General features: G+C 45.1%; 1 protein-coding gene across 3 annotated transcripts in view; it reads left to right on the top strand.

The window, feature by feature from the left end:
• THAP4 (THAP domain containing 4) overlaps window positions 1-17,520 on the top strand; it is a 50,366-nt gene that overhangs the window by 6,008 nt on the left and 26,838 nt on the right. The window contains exon 1 of one of the 3 annotated variants that reach the window (XM_074964199.1): window positions 2,810-2,839. The exons of the other annotated variants lie outside the window; for them this stretch is intronic. Within the exon in view, the coding sequence (XP_074820300.1) occupies window positions 2,815-2,839 (25 nt within the window). The 5' untranslated portion in view covers window positions 2,810-2,814. Of the gene's footprint in view, window positions 1-2,809; window positions 2,840-17,520 lie in introns of those variants that run through there. 3 annotated transcript variants of the gene reach the window in all.

The raw sequence follows: 17,520 nt of genomic DNA on the forward strand, positions 1-17,520 counted from the left end.
ATTGGGTTTGGGTAGGGTTGAAAGCATCTACCTGACAATGCTGTCTCCACCCAGCCCATGGCTTCCTATCCCCGTTGTGCTGGACTTTGGGCTCAGGAGCCCTGGATCCCTCACCCCAACCCCCCCATAACCTCTGCTTATCCTGTGGGAGGCTCCAGCAGTGGCACTGCTGGGTGCAGACTCTATGTGATACATCACACTCCACCAGAGCTCCTTCCTGCAGCACTGGGGTGGCCAGTCCTAGAAGCACTCCTCCAGGGATCTTGGCCACTGGGCAGTGGCTCTGGACATCTCTAGTGCCTCTGCCCATATGGCTTTCTCGGGGCAAGCATTGAGCCTGCCCAGCTAGGCAGCCCACACATCAGGCCAGGCAAGTCAGCATCGCCTCTCTCTTGCCATGGCAAGTGCAGTGTGGACACCTGGAGCACTCCAAGCCTCCTCTCTGCATCCTGGCACTGCTGCGGCTTCCTGTTTAGGATGGCAAAGACTCATTCTTCAGAGCATAAGCCCAGCCCCCAACTGACAGTGTTCGGAAGAAAAACTTTCCCTAGGGGTATTCCATTGTGGGGTTTCTTACCTCTTCCTCTGAAGCTTCTAGTACTAGCCAGTGTCAGAGACAGGATACTGGTGTAGATGGACCCCACTGCTCTAATCCATTGTGGCAATTCCTATCTCTAAATTCAGCTAAGAGAATATAAACTACCTGCTTATATTTAGGGTTGCCACCCAACCTTATTTTTCCATGAGAAGGTCCCAATTTTAATAGGTCTTTCCCATGGAAAAATCCCACATTTTAATGTAGGTGGAAAAAATATCACTAAAATGATGTCAAGGTTGGGTGTTTTTTGTTTGTTTGTCCCTGCAGGACTATGTAGTAGAAGTGAAATCGTTCAAAATTTGTAACTTCATCCAGGGTTTCCTACAATACTATAAACCACAAAATCAAAGCTTAAATAGCTACTAGTACATGTAACTAAAAACCTGCAACAGCCTTGTGATTGGTACCTTTTGGTGCATATTTTTATATTCTCTTTGTGTGTCAATATAAAAGAATTACCTTAATCTAAACTGCTAGACAAATTTTTTTAGGTTTACATAAGTTGTCTTAACATATTTTTAATAAGTTCACATTTGTTGGAATTCCTACAAATGAGCTTCTTATAAAATTGATCCTCTGAAAGATGCTTTGCCCTAATTTAGTAAGCACCATGACTGATTTTCTGAGATACATGTGCTGTTTATTGAAAGACAAGAATCAAACCTTTTTAATAGGAATTCTGAAAATTGCCAGATTTAATATTTTCTCAAGATAGAAAGCAATATTTAGATAATCAAACAAATTCTAAGTGATTATAAATTGTTTACTGCGTAAAGTTTACATTGGTAAAGTTTTAACTGCTGTCCATAAATCTTAAAGAAGAGTTTGTTTTAATATTAGCATCCATATTGGCATGTACCACCTACTCATGCTTCTGTCTTCTTGTTTATATAGTCTTAAAAAACCACTAATAAAACTGAAGCCAACTGTCGAGTTGGGCAGTTTATATTTTGTGTGAGCGCTAAGGGTAGATTGATACAGAAACTAAATTGAGAGTGCTTTTCGTTTCCTGAGAATCCCATAAAGGAGACTCCATAATTTATCAGTTAAATAATAATAGTATTGGAAGAGAGAAGGTGAATTAGGTAATATCTTTTATTGTACAATTGCCGGGGGTGGAAGAGACTAGCTTTTGAGCTACCCAGAGTTCTTCTTCAGGTCTGTTTGGCCATGAATGACAGCTTGGGAAACAAGCAGTTAAGGCTGAAACGTTGCTTTGTTTTGTCTGAACTCTGAGTTGGGAAGGGCATGTCTCCCTTACCACAGCAGTTTTATCAGTTTGCATCTCAGCCAGAATGTGGTATATTTCCTGTGAAAATGTACAGCCAAACTTCCATGTTTCTTTTCTAAACATATGGCCTATGAGGGTGTGTGTAAGGTGACTAGGCAGACTGATTTTGCAGGTTGTTTATGCTAATTATTTTATGCCCTGGTTCCAGTTCAGCAAGCCAGCCGGCTGACCACCCCTGCTTCCTGGCATTCTGCCACCCCACTAAAACTGCTGGTGCCAAGACGAACCTTAGGCCCATCTGCAACTGGCCTCAGCATGGAGTCTCCCTATTGAATTGTTATGTATTCTGACATGTTTTGGAGTCTGGGGTTCCTCATAGCCCAGAGCGTGCCAGTGTGAGATCCTGGAATCTGAAGTGTTCAAGATTTTACTGCATGTCAGAGCATGCAGTAAATCATTTGATAGGTGCCAGAGTCCTAGAAAAAGGCAGCTGGGACCAAAATTCATCTCCTGAGGGAGAGTAAAGATATTGGGGGAAAGAAATAAGGATCTTAATCTAAAGCATTGGGGAAAAGTTGCTGAAAAGCCAGTGGAGGGTCAGGAGAGGAGGAGAATGTTATGAACAGCCTGCTCTGATTGGAGACAATTACTGCCAAATCCTCTTGTCCTTCTTGAAGGCGTCTCTTAACTACCAAATCCTTCTACACCTCATCCCCTTTGACTATATTTAGAGCAGTCCAGGTTTTCTGTTTTGAAAGTTGGGTCATGCTAATTGTGCAACTGCTGTGTATCAGGTCGGTTACTTTTGTAAGAGCCTGTTTTAAATTAAACTACAACTCCCAGCAGAAACTGGGATAACATTCTCACCTAATCATGAGATCATTTGCTATATTACTATCTTATCAACCAAGTCCAAAACACTTCCTGGTGACCAAGGAAAGAATAGGGAGCTAAGGTGAGCAGTCTAAAAATAACCCTGGGGAATATGGCCAGCAATGCAGCAACCAAAGGTATGGTTAAATGCAGCTAAAATACTGTATTAGTCAAAGAGTTAAAATTCTACCATTCAAAGGTTTTTGCTTCACTGGAACCCCTTTTGAATTTAGTGTCTGCTTTTGTGAAGGCTGTGTTATTAAAAACAAAAACAGTGAAGAATTGATTCACCATCTGAAGCTACCTGAATTATTTGAAAAATGAGTATAACATTTAGACTTCCCCCAAATTAGATTTGTTTTAGAAGTCTTACTAAACCTAATATACATACATTAGTTTTCATAATTCTTGCACTTGAATGAAAACAGTTTTGGGTGAATTTGATGGCTTTTGAGACTGGTAATAGGATATAAATGTGGGGCTTTTATTTTTGTGCACTAGTTGAATCTGACACCTCTTCAGTGGTCTGTGTGAAGTGAGCAGGCGTTCCCAATCCAGACTGGGTTAGCATTACAAAGCCAGTCAGCAAAATCCATGTCTTTATTGATGGTGTCAGAGACCAAGAGTTGAACACTCCTGGAGGCTGAATACTCTCATCCCTTTAAGTGGTTGCTCCAAATCAGGGCAGTAGCACATTACTGGGGCAGTGTGGGGGATGTCGCCCTGCTGATTCCTCTGCAATACCTGTTCTTTGGACAAAGGGAGGGTCTCAGTCTCTGAGACTGTCTGACATAAACCTGACATCAGCACTAAATTCATTTAAAATTTAATTTAATTTAAAAAACAGAATGCAGGGCTCCAGACTGATGCTAAAATGAGCTGAAAATTAATCTCTCTCTGACCCAATGGTCTCAGGAGGTAGCAAAATCGGACAACACTTTTTGTGATCTTGCTTCTTTAATATAGGAATGTGTGTTAGGAGTTGGATGGGAGGGATATCAGGCAATTATATCCAATCTGAAACCTCCCCTTCCTTTCACTGGACTCTGTCTCCTCTAGCTGAGCCAGAAGCTATGAGCTTGATGCAGAAATTCCTGGGTGAAATTTGATAGCCTTTGTTATGCAGCAGGACAGACTAGATTATCATAATGGAATCTTCTTGCCTTAACCGGTATGAAACTAGGGAAAGATTTAACAATCCCTCACACTGTGTGCTGGTGTTGAGACAGCCTAATACCTGAGGGGGGCAGTTTAGCAAATATTTAGGAGGGGGGATTTGTTCGGGGGATTTGTTCAGTTCAAGACTATAACAGGGTTTAAAAAAGAATTAGATAAATTCATGAAGGAGAGGTCCATCAATGGCTATTAGCCAGGATGGGCAGGGATGGTGTCTCTGTTTGCCAGAAGCTGGGAATGGGAGACAGGGAATGGATCACTTGATGTTTATCTGTTCTGTTCATTCCCTCTGGGGCACCTGGCATTGGCCACTGTCAGAAGACAGGATACTGGGCTAGATGGACCTTTGGTCTGACCCAATATGGCCCTTCTTATGTTCTCTACCTGAAAAGGGTGTTGTGAGGGTAAATACATTAAAGATTGTGAGATGCTCATATACAGTGACGGGGAACATAAAAGTACACTTCTGGCCATGGTAGAGATGCTGCTGTTTCTTCCATCCCTTTTTTGTCCATTTGTATTGTTTCTCCCCTTTCTCTTGGTGAGATCACAAACTTCGTCATAATAAACTATATAATATGAATTAAAATAGAAGCAGTTCTATACTGTACAGTGGAGGGAAAGTAAGCTTGCAGCAAAACCTTTGAGTTCCACAGCTTGTATTAGAAAGCAATTAAAAATGTTAATTAAGGAAGACCTGAAAGAAAGCTTATATCACTTATAAATGCACAGTTTCCTTAGGACAGGAGTGGGCAAACTGCGGCCCACGGGCCAAATCTGGCCCACCAGCCTTTTTAATCTGGTCTGCCAGCCGTTTTAATCTGTCCCTCAAGCTCGCGCTGGGGAGTGGGGTCTGGGGCTTACCCCGCTCCGTCGCTTCAGCCGGGGACCAGGGTCAGGGGCCGCTCCACGTGGCTCCCAGAAGGAGCTCATGGCCCCCCCCCCCGGCTCCTACATGTAGGGGCACCCAGGGGGCTCCACTCTGCACGTCACCCCCACCCCAAGCGCCACCCCCGCAGCTCCCATTGGCCAGGAACTGTGGCCAATGGGAACTGCAGGGACGGTGCCTGCGGACAAGGCAGCGTGCAGAGCTGCCTGGCCACACCTCCACATAGGAGCCAGAGAAGGGACATGCCGCTGCTTCTGGGAGCCACTTGAGGAAAGCGCTGCCTGGAGCCTGCACCCCTGAGCCTCCCTCCACTCCCCAACCCCCTGCCCCAGCCCTGTCCCCCTCCCACCCTCCAAACCCCTTGATCCCAGCCTGGAGCACCCTCCTGCACCCCAAACCTCTCATCCCCAGCCCCACCCCAGAGCCTGCACCCCCAACCGGAGCCCTCACCCCCGCATCCTCCCCCAGCCCGGAGCCCCCTCCTGCACCTAGAATTCCTCATTTCTGGCCCGAGCCCAGAGCCCACACCCCCAACCAGAGCTCTGACCCCCCTCCCACATCCCAACCCCAATTTTGTGAGGATTCATGGCCTGCCATACAATTTCTATTCCCAGATGTGGCCCTCAGGCCAAAAAGTTTGCCCACCCCTGCCTTAGGATGTTGGGGAGTTCCAAAATATGTAATTTTAACATTTTTTCTATATTCTGTGAATTAGTACTAGCAGGCTGCAGAAGTCAGAAAGTCTTCCTGCAGCATTTTGATACAGTATGCTGTAGCTGTAGCACACGCTGACCCTGGTTATGCAATCTTCATTCATAACAAAATACAAATCTTGTGAATGTCTAAAAATGGGGACAGAGTTTAATAGTTCTGTAAAACAATGTTGCAGAGGCAGGAAAGGAGAATGACTAGTCACAGAGTAGTGGAAACCAGTCAGAAGGATAGGGATTGTATCTTTGCCTCAGTATGAGTCTGGAGCATTGGGGACTGCACTGGCTCCTATAGCAAAGTGAAAGGAGTCACTCACTTTTAAGCTTGTTTTTGGTGTAGGTGGGAATTTAACATCAAGGCCTGTCTTTGAATGGGAAAGATCAGATGACAGCTTGTCTGTGAATTTTGAGCGGTGAGGTGAGGTCAGGTGATAAAGCATCTTGTTTGTTTAGTTTGGGAGGGGAAATGGAAACCAAGAGATCTTGGCATAGCTTGTCTGTCAACAGGGAGTGGATTTGGTGATTAGGTTAGGAGTGTTGCGGACCTCGTGGCTCCCCAAAGTGGGAAGGAGCAGAAATTGTATATCTGGTGAACAACCAGGCTAGGAATACTGGAGTTGGTCAATGGAGATGCATGTATGAGGAGAGAACCCAGGGTGGGGGGTAGGGGATGCTGGGATAGTGTGTAGGGAAGGGAAGAAGCAGTGGCAGTGTCCATGGAAAGAGAGGCAATAACACTGGAAGAAGATGAAAATATGCAAGGGGGGAAAGTATATCTACAGTGGGGGAGCAGTATGTAGAAGGTCAATAGTAGCTAAACTAACATCACAGTGAATTCCCTTATCATTTCAACAGAGGATGATATCTTCAAATTTAGGTTGTGTTCTATGAGTCAGTCTGCAGCATGCATGCACCTTTAAATTTTTTCAGTGGACATGGTTTTCACAGATTCCAAGTTCAGAAGGGATCATTGTGCTCCTCTAGTCTGACCTGTATAACGCAGGCCATACAATTTCCCAAAATAATTCCTAGAGCAGATCTTTTAGAAGAAACATCCTGTCTTGATTTTAAAATTGCCCATGATGGAGAATCCACCATGACCCTGGATAAGTTGTTCCACTGGTTAATTATCCAGACTAGTTGGGGTGAGTTGGGCTAGAAGACTGAGCATTTTATCTTCCCCTGGCTTTTTCTGACCTATTTCACCACCACATAGTTAAGGAATTGGGAGAGGACAGTGAGTTTATAGGTTTTATTATGTCTTTACTGCATCACATGATCTCACACACTATGAATTATACTATTGGTGGATTTCATCCCAATGTTTTACCTCTGATGTCCAGAATGTTAGTAGTTCTCTCCTTTGCAACAAAGTCCTTAAACTAAAATTGACATTCCCCAGTACTATGAGGCACCTTTTGATAATGCAGCTGGTAGAATGTTTGCAAGAGTCCTGCTTGAAGCTTAGCTCCATAATAAGGAAAATATTCATCACCCCTTTAGAGTGATTCCTCTAAACAAGGATTACATTGATAACACTGATATTTAAAACAAATCAACCCAGCATGGCAGAGATACATTTCCCTTTCCTTTGCAAACACCACTTTATGTTCTTCCACAACGATCATCTAGCTCTACTCACCCTAACCATGATCCCACAGGCAGTTAGCCTCCCTCTTAAAGTACTCCAGCCTTCACTTGCTATACAAGGTATAGTACAGATCAGCTGGTAAGAAAACCAGCATAAGCCAGTTCAGTCATAAATAATAAATCACATTCCAATGAAATACTTTATTTCAGCTCCATTAAACTCCCAGGCTTTTAAAATCAGTTGTGTCACCAAATAATGCAAGCTGTTAGCAAGGTTGAAGAATTTACCAACATCTCCCAGCTGAAGAGTGAAGTCTGCTAGCCATTCCTTCTGCAATGTAAAAGAATAAAGCACTTGTACTTAATTCTAAGATGTTCTCAATCTAACTTCTATCTTAATCATTTGTTTAAAATGCTACTTACTGCATCTTTCTTGCTCCTCTCGTACCCTCTTTTCCATCCTGGCTTCACTCCACTTTCCTTTCTTTCCTATCATAGATCATGGTTTATCCCTTTCTCCTTTGTTTTCATTGTCAGTTAGCTTCTTATTTTCTCTCTCTCCTCCACCGCATTATATCACTTCCCTATGTTGTGTTCTCTGCTGCTGCCTCTTATTTTCTGCTGCTTCTTTCTTCTCCCATTGCTTCCCCTCTCCCTCAATTTCTCAGTCTCTCTCTCTTAAAATCATTCATCTCTTTTCTAATTCATTCCATCTGTCTCTGTCTCTCTCCTACTCCCTTATGCACCCAGCCCAACTCATTTACCTCCATCCACTCACACACAAGGCTTAAAATTTATCAGAGATCAGGGAACTAAACCTGCTTGCCAAAAGACTGATGCAAGAGATCTGAGGGCATCATCGCCCAGAGGCAACACCCAGGTGAGAAATAAACCTGTGCCCCAGCTTCTGGGAAAGGTTTTTTGTGTGCTCAAATTCTTAATGATGCTGTTCCTGGACTTTACTCAGCGGCTTTGTCTTTCAAATCCTCTGTGGGGTAGTAGGTGCCTGATAAACCTGAATCCCCAAACTCCTCTGACTACTCAGGAGAAAGAGGATTCTTTTGCTTCTCCCACCACCTCCACCTCCCACCCTAGAATCTGCCAACTGCTTCAAAGGTGGATGAAATATCTGCTCCTTCTCTCTCCCTTCTAGCTACAACAAGTGGCAGGGGAGAGGTGTTGTTTTGTTCATCTGCTGCTCTGTCTTTCCTCAGCCTCTAGCTTTTGAGAGGAGGATGGGTCTCCACTGCTCTTTCCCTGCCATAGCCTCTGTTTTGGAGTCTTCATGCCCCATTAGTGATTCCTCTGTCTGCCTTTGCATCTGCTTCTAGCTTTCCCAAGCAGCACAATGCATGAATGATTCTTGTCAGTCTCACTGCTGTCCACAGGGTTCTGAATAGTGGCAGTTATTACTCTTCAACTTGGTGCTTTCCCAGGGTGCAGCAAAGACAATTAAAGCTGTCTGTCTGCAGACTTAGGAAGACATGACTGCATTAATTTATACTTAGTTTACATCTGGAAAGTTATTTTCACAAACTTAAGGGCTAGAAACCCAATTGAAAAAATAAATACATTCTGCAGAAGTTGGTGACACTTGCCAGAAAAGCTATGTAATTTCCCCAGGCATGTAAATATTTAAAGAAATGGTCATTAGGAACAATAAAATTGCTCCTTGCACCTGAAGCCATTTCTTCCATCCATCAGGTACAGTCTGCCTCTTGATCTAGAAATGTTGGCGGGGCGCGGGGAGTCAGAGAAAGATTAAACTTGTTCTTCTCCGAGTGCTTGCTTATGTCTATTCCAGTTAGGTGTGCGCGTGCCGCTTGCACAGAAGTCAGAAACTTTTCCCTAGCAGCTTCCCGTCAGGCTGGCTGTGGAGCCCCCTGGAGTGGCACCAATATGGTGCTCTATATATGACCCTGCCAGCCCGACCCCACCCTTCAGTTCCTTCTTACCGCCAGTGACGGTTGTTGGAACAGTGGTCTCTTGTTCTCAAGTACTCCACTACTCCCTAGCTACCTTACTTATCTTTGTATATAGTTACCCATTGTTAGTTAATTGTTAGTCATTATCTCTAGTGTTAAGTATAATTTATAGCAGTTGGGGGGTTTTCCCCTTCAACGAGTGCCCTGTGGGGCTCCGGGGCATGCTGTCCCAGGGCTTCAAACCTTGTAGCTCCTGCGGCAAGCCTATGCCCATGGGCAATCCCCACAACTGCTGTTTTCGGTATCTGGGAGAGGCCCACCAGGCGGACAAGTGTAAAATTTGCAAGGCATTTAAACCCCATACCAGAAAGGTGAGGGACATTCGCCTGAAACAACTCCTCATGGAGTCTGTTCTCCATCCGCCACAAGATTTGGGCCTGAGCCCCTCGGTGCAGAGCGCTCCTCCACCGGCACCGTCTACAGCACCGCAAAAGGACTCAGCATGCCCTCCTAGGAGCCGGCAATCTCCCGGGGCCCAGAAGCGCTCCCCCAGGCACCGCTCCCACTTCCCGGCCGCCCGTAAAAAGCAGGCCATGGGAGGACCCCCTCAGAGGTTTGAAGCGGACGCCGCGGCCCCAGCAGGACACGGTGCAGACCATACCCATAAGACTGACAGACCCTCCAGTAGGCCTCAGCCCGCAAGGGCCCTCGGTTCCCCGGGCAGCCCCGGATCCCCTGCAGGTGGAGGAGGTCACACTGCCCTCCACTCTGGACACTTTTGAGGCCGCTAGAGGGCTCATTGAGATGACTGCGCCTGTGTCCCTGGTCTCGGGGCCTCCACCAACTCGAGCCCCGGTACCGTCAAGGGGCAAACCGGCAATGTTTGGGCTGTCTGCCCCCAGACCAGCATCACCGCGCCGCTCTGAGTCCCAGCACCATTCTGAGTCCTGGCACCACACGTATGTTACGCACTGGTCTAACTCACAGCTCTGGTCCAACTCGCGGTACTGGTCTTGCAACCCTGATCCTTGGAGCCGTTCCCGCTCAAGATGGTCGTCAGCTGATAGGTCATGGTCCCACTCGAGGTTTAGGTCATGGTCTGAGACCTCGTGGCACCGCTCAGACGGTCATCATTCCGTGCATCGCTCTCCATAGCGGCACCGCACCTCTCCAAGTTGCCAATTGCAGCACCGCTCTCCGGCACGGCGCAGATCTCCAGCGCGGCACTAGTCACTCTCTCGACGCCGCTCCCCATCGAGGGGAGGTCCACCTTCTTGGCGCCTGTCAACCTCACAGTACCGCTCTCCACAACGGCACCAGTCACCGCCCAGATCTCGCCATTCCTCGTGGTACCCATCCCGCCCGTCGGGGGACGCAGAGCCTTCCTTGGTGCACTCGAGCATCGCCCCTCCTTTGCCATCCCGCTCCCAGTCTCCCTCCCTTAGGTCAGGTAGGGCATCGGGAGCTTCTGACGTACCCCAATCAGGCCCGGGCAGCCTCAGACAGGACACCTCAGTACCCCACTGGCAACCCCAGTGGTAGTTCTGGACCCCCTGAGCATACCACCAGGCCCAGGGTGTCCCTCCACCGCCACGTTCGGGGTCCCACCTTCCCGAGGCAACTCTGAACCAACTCTCAGCCACCCACCTTCGGACCCCGCACAAACTCTGGAACCAGCCGCACCCCCAGTGGAGGCTACTCCCGGTGCTCAGGTTGTCTGAAAACAGGTATCTCTTTTCACACAGTCAAAAACTGAAATTCACTGCCTGCTTTATCTTTTGCACAGAAGAGAGGACTTTGAATTGCTGCAATATCACTTGCTCCACTAGAGGGGAGCAAAAGCCTACGCTGCAGACCAAAGGCCATGGTTCCCAAAGCTTCCCTGTTCACTTAAACCTGGGACTTTTCCTGTTACAAAGTGCAAAGAAAGAAAAGGAGTACTTGTGGCACCTTAGAGACTAACCAATTTATTTGAGCATAAGCTTTCGTGAGCTACAGCTCACTTCATCGGATGCATACTGTGGAAATTGTAGAAGATCTTTTATACACACGCAGCATGAAAAAAATTATACCTCCCCCCACCCCACTCTCCTGCTGGTAATAGCTTATCTAAAGTGATCACTCTCCTTACAATGTGTATGATAATCAAGGTGGGCTTAAATGGCCCACCTTGATTATCATACACATTGTAAGGAGAGTGATCACTTTAGATAAGCTATTACCAGCGGGAGAGTAGGGTGGGGGGAGAGAAAACCTTTTGTAGTGATAAACACCCATTTTTTTCATGGTTTGTGCGTATAAAAACATCTTCTGTATTTTCCACAGTATGCATCCGATGAAGTGAGCTGTAGCTCACGAAAGCTTATGCTCAGATAAATTGGTTAGTCTCTAAGGTGCCACAAGTACTCCTTTTTTTTTTTTTTTTTTTTTTTGTGAATACAGACTAACACGGCTGTTACTCTGAAAAGTGCAAAGAGAGCACTCAACAGGGAGGAGGAATCGGAGCGCAGTATACACTTTCAGCAAACAGGAGGCAAATATCTATTTGGCAGGATATCAGCACTCTTTTGACTCACTAATTTGCACACGCAGAGAGAAGGTGGAAAGAAAAGATCTTTCTTAGAAAGCTGTCCTGCTGTGAAGGGCTTTGATCTTAGGGTTTTCTATAGCACCCATCACCATAGTATCTAAGCTAAAAAACATTTGATTATGTGTGTGTTTATTTACAACGTGGCAAATAATGTGGAGAGCCTACAGATATTCTTCCCTATATAAGTAAAAAGTCAGAACCTAAAAATGTGAAATATAAACATTTAATATTTCTGCCCCCAGTTTGAGAACCCCTTATTGACAGTACTGTCAGCTGTGAAGAGTGCAAACTGATCTGACAATCTTTGCAAACTATTGCTATAGTTCTATAAAAATCCCATCAACCTCACTGTGGGATCTGATGCAAATATCTTGTTATTCTATCTCAGTGTGTTTCAGGAGAATGAAATGTAATTAGGGGCATTATATTTGTTTTAAAACTGTTTTAACACTCACTAAACTTGAGGAGAGAGAACATAAGAACGGCCATACTGGATCAGACCAAAGGTCCATCTAGGCCAGTATCCTGTCTTCCAACAGTGGCCAATGCCAGATGACCCAGAGGAAATGAACAGAACAGGTAATCAAGTGATCCATCCCCTGTCACCCATTCCCAGCTTCTGGCAAACAGAGGCTAGGGACACCATCCTTGCCCATCCTGGCTAATAGCCATTGATGGACCTGTCCTCCATGAATTTATCTGGTTTTTTTTTTAACCCTGTTATGGTCTTGGCCTTCACAATATCCTCTGACAAGGAGTTCCACAGGTTGACTGCGTTGTGTGAAAAAATACTTCCTTTTGTTTGTTTTAAACCTGCAGCCTATTAATTTCATTTGGTGACCCCGAGTTCTTGTGTAATGAGGAGGAGTAAATAACACTTCCTTATTTACTTTTGCCACACCAGTCACGATTTTATAGACCTCTATCATATCCCCCCTTAGTTGTCTTTTTTCCAAGCTGCAAAGCCCCAGTCTTATTAATCTCTCTTCATATGGCAGACACTCCATGCCTCCAATCATTTTTGTTGTCCTTTTCTGAACCTTTTCCAATTCCAATATATCTTTTTTGAGCTGGGGCGACCACATGTGCATGCAGTATTCAAGATGTGGGCATACCATGGATTTATATAGAGGCAATATGATATTTTCTGTCTTATTAGCTATCCCTTTCTTAATGATTCCCAACATTGTTTGCTTTTTTGACTGCCACTGCACATTGAGCGGATGTTTTCAGATAATTATCCACAGTGACTCCAAGATTACTTTCTTGAGTGGTGACAGCTAATTTAGACCCCATCATTTTATATGTATAGTTGGGATTATGTTTTCCAATGAGCATTACTTTGCATTTATCAATGTTGAATTTCATCTGCCATTTTGTTGCCCAGTCACCCAGTTTTGAGAGATCCTTTTGTTGCTCTTCGCTGTCTGCCTGGGACTTAACTATCTTGAGTAGTGTTGTATCATCTGCAAATTTTGCCACATCACTGTTTACCCCTTTTTCCAGATCATTTATGAATATGTTGAATAGGACTGGTCCCAGTACAGACACCAGGGGGACAGCACTATTTACTTCTCTCCGTTCTGAAAACTGACCATTTATTCCTACCCTTTGTTTCCTGTCTTTTAACCAGTTACCAATCCATGAGAGAACCTTCCCTCTTTATCCCATGACTGCTTATTTTGCTTAATAGCCTTTGGTGAGGGACCTTGTCAAAGGCTTCCTGAAAATCTAAATACACTATACCCACTGGATCCACTTGTCTACATGCTCGTTGTCCCCCTCAAAGAATTCTAATATATTGGTGAGGCATGATTTCCCTTTACAAATACCACCTTGACTATTCCCCAACAAATTATGTTCATCTGTGTGTCTGACAATTTTGTTTTTTACTGTTGTTTCAACCAGTTTGCCCGGTACTGAAGTCAGGCTTACTGGCCTGTAATTGCCGGCATCACCTCTGGAGCCCTTTTTAAAAATTGGCATCACATTAGCTATCCTCCAATCTTTTGGTACAGAACCTGAGATGCCACAAGAAGAGAGACCCCACAGGTGACAGAAATGAAAATCCTCTGTTGATGGGGAAAATTTTCATTAGAATCATAGAAGATTAGGGTTGGAAGAGACCTCAGCAGGTCATCTAGTCCAACCTCCTGCTCAAAGCAGGACCAACACCAACTAAATCATCCCAGCCAGGGTTTTGTCAAGCCAGGCCTTAAAAACCTCCAAGGATGGAGATTCCACCACCTCCCTAGGTAACCCATTCCAGTGCTTCACCACCCTCCTAGTGAAATAGTGTTTCCTAATATCCAACCTAGACCTCCTCCACTGCAACTTGAGACCATTGCCTCTTGTTTTGTCATCTTCCACCACTGAGAACAGCCGCACTCCATCCTCTTTGGAACCCCCCCCTTCAGGTAGTTGAAGGCGGCTATCAAATCCCCCCTCACTCTTCTCTTCTGCAGACTAAACAAGCCTAGTTCCCTCAGCCTCTCCTCGTAAGTCATGTGTCCCCGCCCCCTGGTCATTTTCGTTGCCCTCCGCTGGACTCTCTCCAATTTGTCCACATCCTTTCTGTGGTGGGGGGCCCAAAACTGGACGCAATACTCCAGATGTGGCCTCACCAGTGCCGAATAGAGGGGAATAATCACTTCCCTCGATCTGCTGGCAGTGCTCCTTCTAATGCAGTCCAATATGCTGTTAGCCTTCTTTGCAACAAGGGCACACTGCTGACTCATATCCAGCTTTTCATCCACTGTAATCGCCAGGCCCTTTTCTGCAGAACTGCTGCTTAGCCAGTCGGTCCCCAGCCTGTAACAGTGCATGGGATTCTTCCGTCCTAAGTGCAGGACTCTGCACTTGTCCTTGTTGAACCTCATCAGATTTCTTTTGGCCCAATCCTCCAATTTGTCTAGGTCACTCTGGATCCAATCCCTACCCTCCAGCGTATCTACCTCTCCCCCTAGTTTAGTTTCATCTGCGAACTTGCTGAGAGTGCAATCCATCCCATCATCCAGATCATTAATAATGATGTTGAACAAAACCGGCCTCAGGACCTACCCCTGCGGTACTCCACTTGATACTGACTGCTAGGTAGACATCGAGCCGTTGATCACTACCCATTGAGCCCGACAAATCCAGCCAGTTTTCTATCCACCTCATAGTCCATTCATCCAATCCATAGTTTTTTTAACTTGCTGGCAAAATTACTGTGGGAGACGGTATCAAAAGCTTTACTGAAGTCAAGATATATCACATCCACTGCTTTCCCTATATCCACAGAGCCAGTTATCACATCATAGAAGGCAATCAGGTTGGTCAGGCATGACTTGCCCTTGGTGAATCCATGTTGACTGTTCTTGATCACCTTCCTCTCCTCCAAGTGCTTCAAAATGGTTTCCTTGAGGACCTGCTCCATGATTTTTCCAGGGACTAAGGTGAGGCTGACAGGTCCTTCTTCCCTTTTTAAAAGATGGACACCATATTTGCCATTTTCCAGTCGTCCAGGACCTCCCCCAATCGCCATGAGTTTTCAAAGATAATGGCCAATGGCTCCGCAATCACATGAGCCAATTTCCTCAGCACCCTCAGATGCATCATTCCCTTACCTTTCAGTCTGCTCCTCTAAACATGGACTCTCTCTCCTCCCTTTCCCACGACTTTTAACAAGCAATTTGGGATTGAGGCACAGTGAGTTTCACACTGGCCTACCAAGTTTTCACCTATGACATCAGCCGTTTAGGTCCTCGATTTTCTTCATAATTTTGTCTCTACCTTCCAGCCTAGCCAAACCTGTGTCACATTCCTGCTTGTTGCCAGGTAATGATGGCAGTTGGTGTATAAACTCTTTTCCCATTGGGTTGAGTGTGTGGACTCTTTTAGCTAGTGTGGGAGAGGAACGTCCTACAGTACTCCTGAATTTGGATCTCTGGCTTCACAACGCTTAATGTCACCACTCTAGACCGTGCAGTGCGCATATCCAGTTATGTTTGTTTTGGTCTTCCCTGATATAATAGGGGTAATGTATCCCTTTTCTTACTCGCATCATCAGTACGAAATGCTTTGCCATTCACAGGGACCTGAAATGGTGTCAGTGCATCTCAATTAATTTCTTGGGGTGAGAGAGGTTGTTTTTTGTTTTTTTGGTTTTTTTACAGTGCACACCCTATTAAAATCACATTACACAATAAAAAGTGCATAACTGTTATTTACCAAAGCTGTTCCTCTCACAGTGACTCATCAAAGAAGGTGCCTTTGTGTCATGAGACAAAGGTTCCATATAAATGTAATAATGGAATAGAGCTATTCCCATCACAGAGCAGCTTTCTGGTCCATTTCTACTTTAGCCTGCGTGCCATAGAGTCTTAATTGGCTTTTACCTAGCCTGGGCCTTAAGCATAAGCAAAGCAACTTTTGGACTAACCCTTATTCCTGTCTAGCAGTGGGGAAACAATTCGCTGTGAGTTTCCAGCAGAGGGAAGGCAAATTATGGCCTCATTAGCCCCTTCCAAGAGTTTTTGCCCAAGTTTTGATTGGCCTCTTGCACATCCACAAGTTGGCCCTGATTATATCTTTGTCATTCTTCATCCAGACATGCATTACTGTATTTTTTGGTTTGGCTTGGAGCACCGAAAATGTTTGTGAGGTGGGTCTGTCAATCAGTTTCCTGATGAATGGGAATCATCAATAACGGGATAGATAATAAGACAGAAAATATCATATTGCCTCTATATAAATCCATGGTACGCCCACATCTTGAATACCTCATGCAGATGTGGTCACCCCATCTCAAAAAAGATATATTGGAATTGGAAAATATTCAGAAAAGGGCAACAAAAATTATTAGGGGTATAGAACCGCTTCTGTATGAGGAGAGATTAATAAGACTGGGACTTTTCAGCTTGGAAAAGAGGCAACTAAGGCAGGATGTGATAGAGGTCTATAAAATCATGAGTGGTATAGAGAAAGTAAATAAGGAAGTGTTATTTACTCCTTCTCATAATATAAGAACAAGGGGCCACCAAATGAAATTAAAAGGTAGTAGGTTTAAAACAAGCACAAGAAAGTATTTTTTACGCAATGCACTGTCAACCTCTGGAACTCCTTGCCAGAGGGTGTTGTGATGGCAAATACTATAACAGGGTTCAAAAGGGAGCTAGATAGATTAATGGAAGATAGGTCCATCCATGGCTATTAGCCAGGATGGGCAGGAATGGTGTCCCTGGCCTTTGTTTGCCAGAAGCTGGGATTCGGTGACAGGGCATGGATCACTTGATGATAACCTGTCCGTTCATTCCCTTTGGGGCACCTGCCATTGGCCACTGTCAGAAGACAGGATACTGGGCTTGATGGATCTTTGGTCTGACCCAGTATGGCTGTTCTTATGTGCTTATGAATTCTTCTACACGGTATCCTGCTGTGGGTCTGTGGCTTAAATGGGATGCCTAGGTGAAATATTGTTGAACAGGGATATATTGGGTTGTTGAAAACAATAGTCATCTGTGTTTCATGTTTGCCATCCCTATGCTCTTTTAAATGGAATTCTAACCTTTTTTAGGTGTTGTAAATAGCCTAGTTTGCAGTCCCATGTTTTGTATCAATGTTGTAACTTAACTTGGCAAGGGTGTGAAGGTACCACTCTTTCAAGCACTCTTGCAGAATATAGCTATACTATATTCAGGAGATTCTTTAACCACCTTCATTCTCCTCTATTAAATCCCCATCCTCTTCCATGTATAGTTCATTGCTACATTGTGGCATCAGATTCCATGGCTGCTACTGTCTGTCCTCTCTTGTGACACTGCATTTAGACTAGCCACGAGAAGGGTCCCTAATGGCACTGCATCCTACTACCTGACCCTTACTAGAGACTTATGCCAAACTTCTGAAAGTTGGATGACTGAAGTTGTGCACCTGATGTTGGGCAGATTGTTTTCTG

Source organism: Natator depressus, chromosome 9 (genome assembly GCF_965152275.1).
Source record: "Natator depressus isolate rNatDep1 chromosome 9, rNatDep2.hap1, whole genome shotgun sequence".
Lineage (NCBI taxonomy): Eukaryota > Metazoa > Chordata > Testudines > Cheloniidae > Natator > Natator depressus.